Genomic DNA, 18,362 nt, shown 5'->3' with positions numbered 1-18,362 from the left:
TGAAATTTAAAAAGACCCTTATTTTTATCCTGATTAATGCAATGGATGCGTCCTCATGCTGTACTCAGTTGAGGACTGAGGAGCCAGGAGGACTGTCGTTCAATCTAGTTCATATGAGATTTAAAAAAACAAAACTGCCACAGAACTGACTTGTTCTGGGACTTTTCTGATCTGGGGACTGACTGGACCCCACCGCACGGACTCTCTGGACTGCACAGTCAACCTTCCAATGGCGCCTCGGCTGGAGGTGCCCCTCCTGGGTTAGCAGAGTGATGAGCCTCAGCATGGTCTCCCGTTTCCCTTCCTCCTCAGCAGCTGGTTCCCGTCCCGCTAGCCGATGATTTCATTGACTGCATCTTCACTATTGGTCTTGCTCTGACATGTCTCATCTTCAACTCCGGCTTTCCTGCTGGACGTAGCGCTCCCATTGAGTAAGTTCTTGAAAGATGTCCTTGTCTTTATACTTCTCCTCTGAACCATACCCTCAGTCCGCCTTCAGAACTGGTCATCATCATCTTTTATCTCCTTTCTTGTAGTCTTGTCCACGAGGGACAAGCGAAGGGCATCAGCATCATGGAACCGTAACTTGAGGGAAGACCGGATGGGCTGGGGAAGCAGCTGGTTATTTGGGTTTCTGCCCAGCCACTTTCACGGACTCGATTAGGCACAGCACGCTGATTATCGGAAGAGGTAGGGAAGGTCTGCTGCTGTGTGGCGGCAATGACTTTCTATCTTGTCACATCGATCATGATTCCATCACAAGTCTCCATTCCATATGAAAAAGAGACATCCAAGAGCAGTAACTCAGAGAGCTCTCCAATCTGCCCCCAGTGAATGTGTCTCATCGACACTGATGTTTTCATTTAGTCTATTACAGAATTCTCACCAGATGTTTTATTTTCAAATTAACGTTATGAGGCGTAGTTTACGCATGATAGAATGCAGCCATTCTAAGCAGACAACTGGAAGACTTTTGACGAACAGATACCCTTGTAGCTGCCCGCAGAACATTCCCCATCATCCCCCAAAGTTCCCTGCTGCTCCTTCAGAAACTACAGCCCCATCCACTCACCCCTCCCCAGCTCCAGGGAATCACGGATCTTTCTTTCTTTCTTTTTTTTTTTTAAGAGATTTTATTTCTTTATTTGACAGAGATCACAAGTAGGCAGAGAGGCAGGCAGAGAGGGGGGAAGCAGGCTCCCAGCTGAGCAGAGAGCCCAATGTGGGGCTCGATCCCAGGACCCTGAGATTATGACCCCAGCCGAAGGCAGAGGCTTTAACCCACTGAGCCACCCAGGCGCCCCACAGATCTACGTTCTGTACCTATAGATGTAATTGCCTTTCTAGATCCCATAAACACAACCGCACGTGTTTGTGTCTGGATTTTTCACCTGGCGTGACTGATATTCTCCGTGTTGAGGCAGGGACCAGTCGGGGCCTTACTGTCGCTGCCTGCTAGTCCGCTCTGTGCATATGGCACAGTTCGTTTACCCTCCACCTGCTGCTGGGTGCCGCACTGCTTCTCACTCTGGGCGATTATGAATAAAGCTGCTGCGAACATTTGTGTATGAAACACTGAGGACATGTGTTTCCATTTCTCCTGGGTAAAACACTTAAGAAGAAGAACTGTTGAGTCTTATAGTAAAACAATGGTTAATTTTATGAGGAACTGCCAAGCTGTGGTACCAAGTTCTAGTCCCACAGGTAATGAAGTTTTAGTGCCTTACGAACCCTTGGCATTAGTCTGTTAATTTCAGCCACTCGAAGGGGTGTGTAGTGAAATCACATTGTAGTTCTAATCGCACTTCCTTGGTGAACAAGGATGTCGAACATCTTTTCATGGTGTTTTGGCCATTTGCATTATTTTCTTTCGCGAGGTGTCTTTTCAAATCTTTTGGCCGCTTATGTATTTTTACTTTAAAGATTTTATTTTATTTATTTGAGAGAGTACAAGTAGGGGAAGGGACAAAGGGAGAAGCACGCTCCCTGCTGAGCAAGGAGCCCAACATGGGGCTCATTCCCAGGACCCTGGGATCATGACCTGCTTAATCTTCTTTTTTTTTAAGATTTTATTTATTTGACACAGAGAGAGAGAGAGATCATAAGCAGGCAGAGAGGCAGGCAGAGAGAGAGGAGGAAGCAGGCTCCCTGCGGAGCAGAGAGCCCGATGTGGGGCTCCATCCCAGGACTCTGAGATCATGACCTGAGCCGAAGGCAGAGGCTTTAACCCACTGAGCCACCCAGGCACCCCTGACCTGCTTAATCTTAACCGACTGAGCCACCCAGGCGCCCCAAGCGATTGATATTTGACCAATATAAATCAGTTCAGTAATGAAGGGATAATATTTTCAACAAATGGTGTTGGAACACTTGGATAGCTGAATTCTATCCTTTACTTCACACCATTTTAAAATGGATCAGAAGGGTGCCTGGGTGGCTCAGTGAGTTAAAGCCTCTGCCTTCAGCTAGGGTCATGATCCCAGAGTCCTGGGATCGAGCCCCACATCTGGCTCTCTGCTCAGCAGGGAGCCTGCTTCCTCCTCTCTCCCTCTCTCTCTCTCTCTGCCTGCCTCTCTGCTTACTTGTGATCTCTGTCAAATAAATAAATAAAATCTTTAAACAAATGGATCAGAGACCTAAATACTGATGTTAACACCTACTGATTGTCTTTTCTCAGTCACTCCCACCAAGTTAGTACCTACTGTTTCACTAAAGCTAAAATTTTAAAACTTCAAGAAGAAAATATAGCAGAAAAGTCTCATGACTTTGAGCCAGGTAAAGATTTTTTAGGACAAAAAAAAAAAAAGCATGAACCTTGGAGGAAAGACTTCACAAGTTGAACTTCACCCAAAAGAAAAGCTAATGCTCTTTGAAACAGTGGGGTGCCTGGGTGGCTCAGTCGTTAAGTGTCTGCCTTCCGCTCAGGTCATTATCCCAGGGTCTTGGGATCAAGCCCCACATCAGCCTTCCTGCTCAGCAGCAGGCCTGCTTCTCCCTTTCCCACCCCCCTGCTTGTGTTCCTTCTCCCGCTGTCTCTCTCTCTGTGTCAAATAAATAAAATCTTAAAAAAAAAAAAAAAAAAAAAAGAAGAAGATGAAAAGGCAAGCCACAGTCTGGGACACATTCTCCGTAGACCTCCCTGATGAAGGACTTCCCCAGCATATACGAAGAACTGTTTCTATTCAATGTTTAAGGAACAGCCGATTTTGTTAATGGGCAAAAGAGGGGCACCTGCCTGGCTCTGCTGGGTAAGCACCTGCCTTCAGCTCAGGTCATGATCCTGGGGTCCTGGGACTGAGCTCCGTGTTGGGGTCCTGGCTCAGCCAGAAGGTTGCGTCTCCCTCTCTCTCTGTCTGCTGCTCCCCCTGCTTGGGCTCTCTGTCCAATAAATAAATAAAATCTTAAAAAAAAAAAAAAAAGTTTTCCTAAGTAATCTGAGGTTTTGATGGTATTATAAATGGCATTTCAAAATTTTCATTTTCCAATTGTTCATTGGTAGTATAAAGAAAAAGAATTATTTTTTATATAGTGTCCTTGGATTTTGCAACTTTGGTAAATTCACTAATTTGTTCTAGTAGCTTTTTGGTAGATGTCTTAGGACATTCTCCATACAAGATCCTGTCGTCTGTGAATAAATTTGGTTTTACTTCTTTTCATAGGAGATGTTCAATCTTGGGGCTATGATAAAACCACCTGGAGGGATTAGTGCCTTGTCTAGCTGGCACTGTATGGGGCTTTCTCCCCGGGTCCAGGGTGCCAAAGACTGGGTTAGTTAGCATCTGATTCCCCAGCTGCTGATGGGTGGTAGCAGTTACATGTCAATCCTTTCATGGAGGGACTCAATCTCAAACTGGCCCGGATACTGAAGACAGAGGGTACTCAGCATAGTACACATGGCAGGGAGGAGCCTACACAGCCCTTTTGTTCTCACCGATGTTTGTCTTCTGTTTGCACTTGATCTTGGCCATGAATTAGCTGACCATCTGGTCGTCAAGGTATTCTTCACACAAGGTGTCCTCACAGTTGTAGACCTGATGCCAGTAACTCCATCTTGTACAGTGAGGACAGACACATCAAGATGGCCACCTTCCAGGGCAAAGATCAGCTCATTTCTTTGGCATCAACCTTCCTGCCCAAGCCAAGTGGCAGTGGCAGTCGGCTTCCTGATGATTCAGAACACGAGACCAGTGATGCTTGCTGGCAGGGCCTTTGGTGGAGGGAAGCAGGGCGTCACTAACCTAACAGCACTGTGAGAACGACGCAGGGCACGGTGCTGACCAAGGAGGCTCCCAAAAATGTTCTCCACCTTTTTCAAAACCTGAAGTCTGCGTTAGGCAGACGCCTAACCAAGACACCCCAAAGGTCCTCGTCTCTGGGCATTCATACCCTTGTGCAATCCCCTCCCTGACTGTGGGCTGGGCCCAGTGACTTGTTTCTAACAAAAAGAATACAGCGGAAGTGGCAGGCTGTAATTGCTGCGATTAGGTTACAAGAGACTGTGGGTCCATCTTGGTGGTGCTCTGCCCGCATTCTCTCACTGCTCAGCCTGATGAAACAAGCTGCCATGCTGTGAGGTCCGGTTCCCCAGAGAAGACTACAGGTCAGGGAGCTGAGGGAGGCCTCTCTGGCCAACAGCTCGGGAGGAACTGAGGCTTTAGCCCATCACCCCGAGAGGAACTGAATCTTGTCAACAACACATGAGTGAACTAGGAAGTTCACCTTCCCAGCTGATGCCTGAGACCACAGAGAGAGAGAGAGAGAGCGCCGGAGGCCCTGGCTGAGCTGGACCCGGGCTCCTGACCCACAGACAGTAAGAAAGCAAGTGCTGTTTTAAGCCACTCAGTTTTGGAACAGTCTGTTTCACAGTGAGAGCTAACAACACAACCACAGGGGGTCCCTCAACTCCGTAGCGTGTTTAGCATCCTTTCTAGAGCCTCTAGAACTTCAGCCCAGTCCACAACCACGCAAGTCCAAGTCCCTTCATGTCTGAGCAGATATCTGGATTATCAAACCCTGTCTAGTTAGTCATTTAATATCTAAACTCATTTTGGAAGCCACTGACATTTGAATCTTTTTTTTTTTTTTAAAGATTTTATTTATTTGTCAGAGACAGAGGGAGAGAGAGTGAGCGAGCACAGGCAGACAGAGAGGCAGGCAGAGGCAGAGGGAGAAGCAGAGGGAGAGCAAGGAGCCCGATGTGGGACTCGATCCCAGGACCCTGGGATCATGACCTAAGCGGAAGGCAGCTGCTTAACCAACTGAGCCACCCAGGCGTCCCTGACATTTGAATCTTAAGAGTATCACTGATCAATCCTCTTGCATTAGCTAAAAGCAGCCCAGTTTAGGATAGGCCTCCTTCCCTGACAGCTGGCAATGACCTCTGCTCTCCTGCACTGGAAACCGCCCATACAGGCAGTGGCGGTAACAAGGTCAGTGACAACTGCAGCGGGTACCATACAGGTCCGAGACAACTAAGGTGACTTCGATGTTGTTATTCAAGGGGAAATGTCTGGGCTGGAGGAAAATACGTAGATACCAGAGCTGCCTGATCATTCAATGAGCCATGGTGGGCTACTGAAATTGTAAGCCATTTTTTTTTTTAAGATTTTATTTATTTATTTGACAGATATCACAAGCAGATGGAGAGGCAGGCAGAGAGAGAGAGAGAGAGAGAGAAGCAGGCTCCCTGCTGAGCAGAGAGCCTGATACAGGACTCGATCCCAGGACCCTGAGATCATGACCTGAGCCGAAGGCAGCGGCTTAACCCACTGAGCCACCCAGGCACCCCTTGTAAGCTATTTTTTAAAAAAGATTTTATTTGTTTGAGAGAGAGTGCACACACTCACCATCTGGGGAAAGGAGACAGCCTCATGCAGGGCTTGATGCCATGACCCTGAGGTCATGACCTGAGCTAAAATCAAGAGCTGGATGCTCAACCAACTGAGCCCTGTAAGTCATTTATTTTTGACGGGGCATGGGATGAATGTGGGGAAGCGGGAGGAAGTAAGACTGGAAAAGAGGAAAGAGCACGAAGGTCCTTGAATCGGAAGCAAAAACACTTGAACATAACCCTTGAGGCAATGAGGCAACCGGAGGGACTAACTTGGGTGGGAGCCACTGAGGAAAGACAATCAGGAGGTGTTAACATCACGATAAATCAGATGCTGAAATGATCTGACCGGAATTCTAAAGCATCATCAAACTGCTTTAATAAGCATATTATGAAAATGCTTGAAACAAATGAAAAGCAAACAAACAAACAAACAAACAAAAACAAACCAAAGTCCCAGCAAAGAGCTAGAAAGCATAAGAAGAATCATGGGAAAATTTTAGAATTTTATCTTTAGACAGATAAAATAAGCAAAATAAAAAACCCAATGATGGGCTCGGCAGCAAAAGAATCTGTAAACTTGAAGACAGAATGAAGGAAGTTATCCCATATGAACACCACAGTGGAAACAGACCACAGAACAAGTGAATAGAGCCTTACGTTACGTGTAAGAAAGGATGTGAGGTTCACATTATCCCATCAGAAACCGAGCAGCCCAGAACTAGATGCCACGGCGTTTTTTGGGTGCTGGAAGAAAACGGTCAGCCCAGAATCCTAGAGCTGCTGGGAAGGAAGAGGAAATCAAGAGAGTCTCAGACAAAAGGACAACTAGGAGACTGTGTTTCTATGGATGTATCCTAAAGGAATAACTCAAGAATGTTCTTGAAAGGGACGCCTGGGTGGCTCAGTTGGTTAAGCAGCTGCCTTCGGCTCAGGTCATGATCCCAGTGTCCTGGGATCGAGTCCCACATCGGGCTCCTTGCTTGGCAGGGAGCCTGCTTCTCCCTCTGCCTCTGCCTCTGCCTGCCTCTCTGTTGCCTATGCTCGCTTGCTCTCTCTCCCTCTATCCCTGACAAATAAATAAATAAAATCTTTAAAAAAAAAAAAAAAAGAATGTTCTTGAAACAGGAAGGAATGAGTAAAAGATATCATGAAACATCATTAAGGAAAAAAGAACAACAATAAAAAAATATAGGTAAAAACAACAGAATTTCCTTCTCCTCTTGAGTTTTCTAAAATTATATTCGATGGTTAAAGCAAAAATTGTAACCGTGATGGAGTTCTCAATGTTTGCAGAGCACTGTAAATAGTGGCGGGTAAAGGCATGTAAAGGGTAACAGATTTTAGTACTTGATTTAACCTGGTAAAATGTCAAAATGAGTAGCCTGTGATCAGCTATGTATGTACAAGAAAATATCTAGGGAAAGCACTAAATATCTATTCAAAGAGGTTTACCAAAGATATACAGATAGATAAATCAAAATGAACTCCAAAAAATGTTTAAGTAATGCACAGGAGGGCAGGGTTGGACACGGACGACAACTTAGATGGATGGCAAGGCCATTATACTCAATGAATGAAAAAAGTCAGTTTTAAAAGTCACACACTGTATGACTGTATGTACAGAGCATTTTATGGAGATGGAGAATATATTAGTCACTGCCAGGGGTTAAGGATGATGGGGGAGGGGAGGGGAGGTGATTCCAAAGGGGCAGCTCAAGATCTTTGTGGTGACAGAACAGTTCTGCATCTCAACGTAATAAAAGGTCATAGAACTACGTGCACATCATACAACGTCCATTCTGCTTCCTGCCCTACAACGTCCATTGTTTCCCTAACCCCCTATGGTTTACCTCCATCATGACCACCTCCACCCACTTTCATATTCTCTTCATACCTACGTCACTCTTCACAATTTTGCTTTCATGCTTCTAATGAGTGATGGTTCTCACTGGATGGCTTTTTTTTTTTTTAAGATTTTATTTATTTATTTGACAGAGAGAGATCACAAGCAGGCAAAGAGGCAGGCAGAGAGAGAGGGGGAAGCAGGCTCCCCGTGGAGCAGAGAGCCCAATGTGGGGCTCGATCCCAGGACCCTGGGATCATGACCTGAGCCAAAGGCAGAGGCTTAACCCACTGAGCCACCCAGGCGCCCCTCACTGGATGGCTTCTTGCCACTTACTCTCAACATATCTTAAATTTTGCTCCTCCACTCCCCCGGCCGCACCTGTCTGTTTTGCCACCTTCCTACCTGTCACTCCCAGGCAAACGTCAGTCATCCTTGACTCTTCCCTGTCCTTGACCTCCCATAAGCCAATTGCTTGATCTTAGAGAATTCTTTCTTGAATTCATTTCTATTCTTGCTGCCACCAACATAGTTCCAGGACTTGAACTTGGGTTCAAGTCTTGTTTGAGACTTGACAAGAGCTCGATGAAAGAAGAGTGGGTCTCTAAAACTCTTTTTACCTAGAAACTATCAGAATAATATTTTTTTAAAGATTTTATTTATTTATTTGACAGGCAGAGATCACAAGTAGGCTGAGAGGCAGGCAGAGAGAGAGAAGGAGGAAGCAGGCTCCCTGCCCAGCAGAGAGCCCAATGCGGGGCTCGATCCCAGGACCCTGGGATCATCACCTGAGCTGAAAGCAGAGGCTTTAACCCACTGAGCCACCCAGGCGCCCCCAGAATATTTTTTTTTAAGATTTTATTTATTTATCTGACAGAGATCACAAGTAGGCAGAGAGGCAGGCAGAGAGAGAGGGGGAAGCAGGCTCCCCGTGGAGCAGAGAGCCCGATGTGGGACTCGATCCCAGGACCCTGGGATCATGACCTGAGCCAAAGGCAGAGGCTCCAACCCACTGAGCCACCCAGGCGCCCCTCAGAATATCCTTTGATGCCATAAAGAAAAGTGTTGAAAACTGTCTGTACCCAGAAGATGGGGAAGGGGAAATCCAGAGATCAGAATCAAAGTCAAACAAGATATTTCTCCAAAACCAGTTAAACACATTTACTTAAAATTTCTCTTCACATCATTACACAAATTATAAGCAGAGTTGTTATCTTTCTCAGTAAAAGGGCAAAATACGTACCTTAACTCTACGAGTAATGCTAAGGAACTGACAAGTTTTATCATAAAGTTGTTCCAGGTTTTCTCTGTCCCAGTAGAAATCGGGAGTGATCAGGAAGTCTGAACTCAAGTTTATACGGTGTCTTAAAAAAAAAAAAACAACCAAAAATTATAACTTTTTACATCTTGAATTAAAAAAATCACAGTCCCTATTTTATTTCCATTTACAAAGGATTTTATGAAAACATTTGTTAACGCTCACCTTTGTAGTACTTCTGAGAAATACACAAATAAAAAGACATGAGAATTTCAAAATTTGCAACCAAATTAACTCAATCTTTAACATTAATGTTACTTACAAAGTGTTAGGGAAAAAAAAAACCTGTCTCATTTTGCTTTCAATTTCTGACCATTTTCCTGTTTTCATTAACTTTTACAAATAGACGTTTTTTGATGGGTAGGTAATCATGTGGCTTAAAAATAAAGAGAAGGTAAAGCGACAAATGTCACTCCTGTCCTTATTCCCGGCTTTCCGTTTGTCTCACGCACCACAGGTCCCCACTGTTCGCTTACTGTGTGTGCAGACACTGGACAAGGAAAGACACACACGCATGTACCTTTTTACCTAAGAGCCCTGTGCTTACTTTTAGATGAAAATAAGGCACAGAAGTAAAACATAAACAGTTGTTCACCGTAACAAAGAGATCCCTAGGGAAGAGCCTGGAAAAGAGCAGTCAGCCCTCTTACCCCAAAACAACTTTGGGCCCCGTGAACACTTTACTGTGTCCTTCCAGACCTGTTCTACACATATATTCATGTGTGTGCACACACAACACATATGGGAGGTATGCATATATGGCAGGATAAAGATGAATATTCATTTTTGTCTGTTTACACAAATTGGATCATACCTACATAATTGGGACTTAATTTCTAAGTCCCACTGTTGCAACTTGCCATGTTATCTATTCGGTTTGCCATGTTCCTTTTAATAACACTCAGGTGCTTTTATGGTAAAGAGAAGAAAACTTAGGATAAGAACAGTAAGACACTATAGAAACTGTTCATAAGCTATACTTAGTCCTAATCTCTGCATTTTGATATGATTATAATCTGCCATTCTGTTGGCATTACCAAGAGAAGAGGCTGGAGACTGTTTCTCCTCCACTTCTTAGAGAGCTCAAGGCTTCAGATGAGCTGCAGGGCGCTCCCGGGGAATAGGTTTTTACTTTGTTGGCAACCTGAATCAGGCCCCTGGCCTATGAGGAATGCACAAGTAAAGAAATCCCGGACCACTTCTCTCCGGGCCAGTCTCTAAGGGGAATGTGGGACAACCACTCTCAAACTATCTACAGCGATCCCTAGTAGCTTGTGCCACACACTTGGAGGGACAAGACGCTGAACGATCCTGTCCTGTGAAATTGTGCCAAGATTCGGGATGTTTCATCCCATAAATCCTGGGAAAATGACAAAAATGAAAGAAACTGAACACCTTTCCAGAAACGTCTTTAAAATGACACAGCGATGTACTTCGTCAGTCTTAAGACACCGTTCCTTCCCGTCTCTGAAAATGGCCGGCATGATGTCGCACCGGTGGCGGCTGTCACTTAGTTGTCATTCCCCTCCTCTCCCTCTTGCTTTCCTTTTCTGTGCGCCCAAGACGGAATGGGATGGCATGCACACCCGACAAAGCTCAAGGAGTTATTTCAGTGTAAGAGGTTCATTCTGTGATAAAAGAGCACTGTCTCAGAGCTCCACTGGCAGCATCCGTCTCTGCTGTGGCTTCTTACAGTGTGTCTCCGAGTGGACGACACACGGTATGCAACATTTCCGTAGCACTGGTTTCCACTTAGCAATATCATGCAGTATATATATATATACACATAAATATATATATATACAGTTTTTATTTTAATTCCGATGTAGTTTACGTGTTATATTAGTTCTACTAGGTTACGATACGGTGATTCATCAATTAGATACACTGCTCAGTGCTCGTTAGGATAAGTACTCTCAATACCCTTCTCCTACTAACACAACCCCCCACACCCGCCAAACCATCTGCATCTGCTCTCTACAGCTAACAGTCTGTCTTTTTGGTTTGTCTCTTTTTCCTTTGCTGTTTTGTTTCGTAAATGCCACCTACAAATGAAATCACACGGTATTTGTCTTTCTCTGACTGGCTTATTTCGCTGAGTAGTACATTCTCCAGATGTGAGGAGATCTTTTTACCAAGAATTCCCATTACCCAAATTCTAGAATATATCTTTCTACCTACCAAGAACATCTACTGGGCTCCCTTATGTAGGTTTAACGTAGATTAGTTATGATCTCTGGGCGCACACAGAATGTCTTGCAGTGCAGTCCTAGTACAGCCCAAGTTCTTCTAATGGGATTGAGCTCCCAGGGCTCCATGTCTGTGAGGCGAGAGAGACCGCCCTTCCCATCAAGGCCCACGTTGGCTTTTTACTAGACAAGGACAGCAACATCTTCTTCACACTGTTACATACATACGTTAATCTTATTTACAGAGAACATTCTACCTCAGGGCAAAGAGTTCACCCATTTTCTGCATCACTTCTTCATGAGATAGTTTCACTTTCTTCCCAGCTTTTAAAGCCTATTTGGGAGGGAAAAAACACAGACATACATACATGTGTCCACACAAACGTATCTCCGACAAGTAACAGGACCATAAAGCACATTCTAGAGCAGATGTAAACAACACCTTGGATGATGTCTCAGTCTCTCTCTTCAAAATGTCAACATCTTAATGGATAGAAATTCTATATTCCCTTGTTGCATTTCCCTTCTCAATGGCATTTTCTAGGATCTACAGTCCTAATCTCTTATTGAAAAAACAGGGCCTCTTTTCCCAAGTATAATTCTGTGATTTTTTCACAGTAAAAACAAAATTACAGTCAACAATAAGTTTTGGTGCATTCTGATAGAACTATTACTTTTCAAGCCACCATTTGTCTCATGATTTGGCAAAATAGTTTTCAGTCAAGAACACTGGTCATAATCCTCTTCCTTAGAGAGGAAACAGCTCACTTTTTAAAAAAGGATAGTTATATTAAAAATACTACACCATCAGAAGAAATTAATTAGAATTCTAAGTTTTCAAAAGTAAAAAAATATATATATAAAATTTTTTATTTTAGGTATAATGAATGTTCTGTTTTTGCTTAAATTCAGTACAGCTTCTCTAGCATTTATTACTTACTTCTAAGTATATTGTTAGGGTGGGAAATTTGTATTTCTCCCAAATAGAAACCAACCCTTGAAAACAAGCATAAAATTGGTATAATTACCTCTGGAATTGACTGAATAGACTCAACAAATTTATCCAGTGATGCCTCCCAAATAGCCAGTTTCACTGGGGGGAAAAAAAAAAGGAGTAACAATGGAACATTTTTCATCCTCATAGTCATGTTTATACAGAATGCACAATTACTTGCCCGGTACCTTCACCACCATTTCAGTAAGAGTTTAAGGAGCAAATGTGCTAACAATGTGCAACTGAAACCTGAGAATAGCTCGTTCTCATGATCAAGTTCAGCACTGGAAGTGAAAAAGAGGGAGGAAAAAGTACACATCCAAGCCCAGCTGGCAGACTGCAACGACACTGGGTCGAATTCCTAATTTTCTACCGCTGCATCTCAGAAAGCCAGCGAGCACCAGGTACACCCCGAAGGGAAGCGTGGCTTGTCGAGGGCGCAGGAACCAGGCCTTCCCTGCCTTCCCTCCTACTTCTTACATTCCTCGGGGCTGTGCGCGTGGCTCACGAGCCCCCCAAAGCCTCCCGGGCAGGCCACATCCGCCACAGCGGAGTGTGGGGGACCGCCACACAATTCTTAGAGAAGGTCTGAAGTATTTTTTTTTAAAGGTTTTATTTATTTATTTGAGAGAAAGTACAAGTTGGGGAGAGAAGCAGAGGGAGAGGGAGAAGCAGACTCCCGGCTGAGCAGGGAGCCCGATGCAGGACTGGATCCCAGGACCCTGAGATCATGACCTGAGCCAAAGGCAGAGGCTTAACTGACTGAGCTCCCCAGGCACCCTGAATGTCTGGAGTTCTATTTAGCACACGGATCTCTGTCCCATTGCTGCGAGGAACCGGGGTACACTTTTACCCAGAGGCCTGCATCCAGTCACACTGGACTTCCTCTGCCTGGATTAGAGACGACCTGAGAGCCACCACCATGCAGAAGACAGGAAAACAAAGGGGATAATACTACAAAAATTTCTGGAGAGGGAAAGCTTTACTGATACAGTTAATAAAGAATGAATACCTTCGCACAGACACTCTATTCTGTTTTTTCTTTTGCAAAGCAATGTTAAGGCTTTGCTGAATAATCTGTGAAAACATGCCTAACTCTTTACTGAACGCTTAAACTTCCCTGATGAAATGAAAACCATGTAACTCTTTCTCTGACAAGTAGCATTAACTTACCTGAAAGACAAAGAGCATTCGAGAAAGCAAATTTCTCTAGAATGGCGTCATCTATATCTAGCTCTGAATTTAATCTGATTTCCCCTCTGTGAAGTTTCGACTGTCCCCTGTGAAAAGGAGAAAAAAAAATTATCTTCTAAATCTTAAAAAGCACTTTTTCTTTAAAAATTTTTTTTCTTTTGAAGTAGTCACCTTATACTCTTTCTAGAGGTCATTTGGCAATTTGTACCAAGACTCTCCTAAATGTTCTTATACCCTTTGATCTGAATAATGCCACTTCTAGGAATTTATCCTAAGGAAATAATCAAAGGTGCAAAGAAAGATCTGTGCAGGAAAACTTTTTTTATGGTGAACTAACAGTAAAAAATCAAGAAACTAGACATTCAGTAGGAGAATGGTTCATTTATAGGAAATCCACATAGCAAAAATTGACAAGTGTGTTTTAATATTTTGTAGAAAGGGAAAATGATCCCAATTAATTGCTAATGGATGGTGAATGGTGAAAAAAAATGTAATATATATAATAGTTAATATAATATATTCCTATTGTCGATGGTGGATAATATAATAATGGTGAATATAAAGCTATCTACACAGTCACCTACAGTCACACTGTCCTCTAAACTCACACTGTCATCTACAGTCACACTGATGCAGTGGGAACCGGAAGGGAGACGGGAAGCGGTGAACAGTGAGGGGCACATGTGAGGCCTTTGCGAGGACTGGGAGAGAGGGAATGGGAGGGAACTTGGGGACAGAAACGTCACAAGCAAACAGGCAACATACAGGGTAAACCATCACAGAAGATGTGAGGCAAGAGATGGGCAAAGCTATGGACCCAGTGGGAGGCTGCGAGGCAGAATGCTGACACCCTCATGTGGAAGGAAAAAGAAAAGACCGGACAGCAGAGGTGCCAGATGCTTTAATGACGGAGCTGTTGGCCGCAGAGCCACCCGAGGCAGCAAGAGCCGGGATCCCCGGCAAGACTGATGTGTCAGCCACGGTGCTGCAGCTGGGCTGGGCTTTCTTTCTTTCTTTTTTTTTAAGATTTTATTTATTTGAAAGACAGAGATCACAAGCAGGCAGAGAGGCAGGCAGAGAGGGGTAAGCAGGCTCCCTGCTGAGCAGAGAGCCCGATGCGGGGCTTGATCCCAGGACCCTGAGATCATGACCCGAGTCGAAGGCAGAGGCTTAACCCACTGAGCCACCCAGGCACCCCTGGGGTGGGCTTTCTGATGAAGCCAAACATGGGATCTGGGAGCCAAAGACACCCCAGCGAGGGACTTCACTCCTCCAGAGTCTGTAAGGTACTGGGTGAGTGTGCGTGTGTGCGTTTCTGTGGGTGTCTAGCATCAGTCTGCTCTGGAAATAGAGCATAGAAAGGAGGTTCATGGGAAGCAGAGCCACAAGGTTGAGTGCTTAATAAAAAAAATTAATAAAACTCCACCAGCTCTTCTTCTGTTGTGTCTCTCAGGTTCACGTCTTCACTTTCAAGTGCATATCCACTCTGGGCCCAGGCCCTCATCCCTGGTCAGGTACCCTTAGGTAGGACGAAATATCTCTGAACCTTGTCCGAAAAGCTGGTTCACGCCATTTGTAGGGTTATTTTGTCAGGACCAGATAAAAGGATGCCTGGAAAGTACCTGGAACAGCACCCGGCACAAGGCAAGTACTGTATCTTTGTTGGCTCGTAGTCGTTAGCTCTGACCTCATCTCGTCTTTCTACAGCTGGCGTCTCTTCCAAATTTTCCTCAAGTTCTGCTTCCAACCCTTCCTTTAATAGAAAGAATTCTTTTTCTCGTATTCCACTAGCCAGGTAACTCCCTGAGGAAAAGGGCCTCTCGATCTTGTTTGCACTGCCGTCTGTCTCCATCTTCCCCTGCTTGCTGAGACAAGAAAATCAGCCGGGGCTGCCCACCCACACGTCTTCCCTGGGGATGCTATGTCGGGCCCCCACTTCCTGCGGGCCCCCCATTTCTACCAGTGGTTCTCTTACATCTCACCCACACTCAAAACCAATAGGGGGAAAATGGGCTTATGAGAAACCTTTACTAGAATAACTTGATAGGTTCATTCTGATGAAGGCACAGCATTTACTGGTTTAGACTGCTTAGTTAGAACACTTACCATTTTGGGGTTATATATCGATTTATTGTAATTTATGGGTAGCCTGACAAGTCCAAACCATTATGTTTACCTACTAACACGTATTATATTGTTTAGGCTTTATATCTGCACCAATAACTTTTAAAAAAGATGTTATTTATTTGAAAGAGCAAGAGAGATCACAAGAACGCAGAGAGGCAGGAGGGGGCAGGTGGGGGGGGAAGCAGGCTCCCTGCTGAGCAGACAGCCCGATGCAGGGCTCGATCCCAGGACCCTGAGATCATGTCCTGAGCTGAAGGCAGAGGCTTAACCCACTGAGCCATCCAGGTACCCCTGCACCAATAACTTCTGTCTTAAAATTAGTTTCCAAGTGCCCAAGCTGTTTATTGCCTTCACTGCTTGTGGCTCTTTTTGCAAACTTGATAAAATGCTGCTTACTCTGTTTTTATGTAGTTAAGCTCTTCGTTTTCCCAGTGCACCAGAGCGATTTCATAGGGCTGGATTTCATGCTTTTCTAAGACCCGCATCACGTGTTTCATCTGGAAAAGAAGCAAGAACCCAGAATTGCACTGACTCTCTCAGTACAAAACTATGGTTCAGGGTTAACGCGTTTAGCATTTTTCATTACATTTGCTGATGTTTCTTCTGTTTAGTTTTTAATTAGCAATACTCGTGCCTTGGAGAAACCTCACTGGCTATGATCCTGCCACTGTGCAAAGCTCTTCTGCTTAATTTTGAAGGAAAAGGCAAATTCTTTGTGAGAGTAAACTCAGCAGGAGATTAAATAGTTTTTATATTTAGGAAACAGAGAGTGGCATAAAGAAGAAAATTAAAATGACCCTAATTCCACAACCCAAAGAAAACCAACTAGTTTAACATTATGGTTTGTAGCCTTTAAATCTTTTAAAAATATGTAAGCTACAAAACTGTAAAAATTTAAACAATATCAAGGTACAGAAAGTGACAGTCTCTGCTCTGAGTTCTTTTTTTAAAAAGATTTTACTTATTTATTTGAGAGACAGCATGTGCACAGGTGAGCACACAAGTGGGGGGAGGGGCAGACGGGGAAGGAGAAGCAGACTCCCCACTGAGCTTGGATCCCAGGACTCCAGGATCATGACCTGAACTGAGGGTAGACGCTTAACGGGCTGAGCCATGCAGGACCCCCAAACACAATTGTTATAAAAGGCAAAAGTGCTAGGATAAATACCATGTAACACAGAGTGAGTAAGTTGTGGATTATCTGTTAATTTATCTTCCATGACTCAGATTATTGAGGGATAATTACTACTTTTTTTCTCAGAAAACTAGATTTTTACACTTTTATACTTTATATATACTTACAGTTTTATCTTTCACATTCCAGAACACAGCAGCTCCTTCTCTGATTTAAAAGAATAAAAGAACCAACAAAGTTAATGCCAGAATATATTCTTTAGGGCTATACATAAAGTCATGCTTAAGTAACTTCTAGGAGAGATCCAGAAGGCGATTTTTTAAAAAAATGTGATTTATTACTTATTTGACATTATGGTTCCTAGACGGAGTTGTGAAAACAAGAACTATTATTGAACTCTCGATAAAACCTGAGCTCCCCCAAGTTCATGATTTCTCACATGGCTTGCAGAATAAATATTATTGTAATGCTATATAACTTCATGTATCTAGACTGTTTCATATCTGGTTCAATTCTGATGTACAGAATAAGGAAAATGCAGGGACCCGTCTTAGCTCTCATTAAGAATCTATAGCAGATTCTGCTACAGGAAACGAATAAAGGATCATGCTTTTAATAGTTATGGAATAAAAAGACTGAGATAAATTAAAGTCAAAGATGGCTAAAAGCACCCAGGGAATAATGCTACAGTGCTTGGAGCAGTATGATGAAGCCACAGGAGGGCCCTGAATCTAGTTCTGGCTTTGAAAAAATGTGAGGTCTAAAAACCATAGATGAACTTGCTTTGATATTCTCAAGTTTGACATGCTGTGCAGTTTTTGATGGTAAATTAAAAAACAAAACAAACAAACAAACACGAGAAAGAGGGAGAAATTATGGCTCTGGGTTATTGCACCAGAGGAAAGAAAGGTAGAAATGAAGAAGAGGTAAAAATTCAGTAGTCCCTATGGTTCTTCAAATGTGTCTTAAGCACTGTGCTCGTTAGCATACGTGTGGGTCAGCACTTTGCATTGGATACAAGATGAGTTTGGTCTCTCGAGGAACTCCTGGTTTAGAAAAGACTGATGACAGACACACCCGCAACTGCAGGTGCAGAGTGGTGACAACTTAGAGAATTACGCAGTATGTACTCTGGAATGTCCCTGGGAGGACCTGCGTTCCCATAGGACATGTAGGGCTAGGCCAAAGGAGAAAAAGCGAGGTGGAAGCACGGCAGAGGGAACGCCGTGGGCTCAGGGAGGAGGGGTGAGCGAGCACGGTGCATCTCGGACTAAACAGCTCGTTGTCTGCAAGGCTATGGATGTGAGCAAGCAGCAGACGGTCAGGCCGGAGAGGCAGCGACATGGAGTTTGGTCAGGTTCCACGGAACCTGAAGCCGGAGGGTGTGGGGATCAGAAGTGCCTGCTGAGCACGGCTCCTGTCTGTGTCGGCCAGACAGACTGGCAGTGGCGAGAAGAGAGGCGGGGGGGACCGGCAGCCGGCTGCGGGAACCCACCGGTGTAGGGTCTAGGTGGTCGGGGTTGGTATCCACAGCCATGCAAGAGGAGTAATTAGTTCAGAGGGTCCCTTGTGGGAAGACAAGAGATCTTGGGATCATGCCCCCTCCATTCAGGAAGCTGTGCCATGCGCTGGGGCACTTGGAGGCCATGGGGGCTCGGAGCCCTTGAATGGGCCTGGTCCACACCAAGTGACACTAGTGACATAAGCCACTCAGTGGGTTTTGAAGACT

General features: G+C 44.4%; 1 protein-coding gene and 1 pseudogene across 6 annotated transcripts in view; both read right to left on the bottom strand.

Moving 5' to 3' along the window:
* Positions 1-18,362, bottom strand: part of RMND1 (required for meiotic nuclear division 1 homolog) — a 43,380-nt gene that overhangs the window by 8,355 nt on the left and 16,663 nt on the right. For 2 of the 6 annotated variants that reach the window (XM_045080178.1, XM_004753569.3), the window contains exons 5-10: positions 16,801-16,840; positions 15,895-15,995; positions 13,351-13,457; positions 12,212-12,276; positions 11,441-11,517; positions 8,920-9,040 (exon numbers count right to left, since the gene is read on the bottom strand). In XM_045080178.1, coding sequence (XP_044936113.1) covers positions 8,920-9,040; positions 11,441-11,517; positions 12,212-12,276; positions 13,351-13,457; positions 15,895-15,995; positions 16,801-16,840 — 511 coding nt within the window. Of the gene's footprint in view, positions 1-3,407; positions 4,208-8,919; positions 9,041-10,389; positions 10,623-11,175; positions 11,315-11,440; positions 11,518-12,211; positions 12,277-13,350; positions 13,458-15,894; positions 15,996-16,800; positions 16,841-18,362 lie in introns of those variants that run through there. The other 4 variants (XR_001179609.2, XM_013056740.2, XM_013056741.2 and 1 more) reach the window with 4 other exon arrangements.
* On the bottom strand, positions 15,992-16,177 carry LOC123392147 (annotated as a pseudogene).

The sequence above is a fragment of the Mustela putorius genome, unplaced genomic scaffold (genome assembly GCF_011764305.1).
Source record: "Mustela putorius furo isolate JIRA1106 unplaced genomic scaffold, ASM1176430v1.1 tig00000450_pilon_pilon_pilon, whole genome shotgun sequence".
In the NCBI taxonomy this organism is placed as follows: Eukaryota; Metazoa; Chordata; class Mammalia; order Carnivora; family Mustelidae; genus Mustela; species Mustela putorius.
Note: the sequence above shows the minus strand (reverse complement) of the source record. Positions and strands in the feature narration are given on the sequence as shown.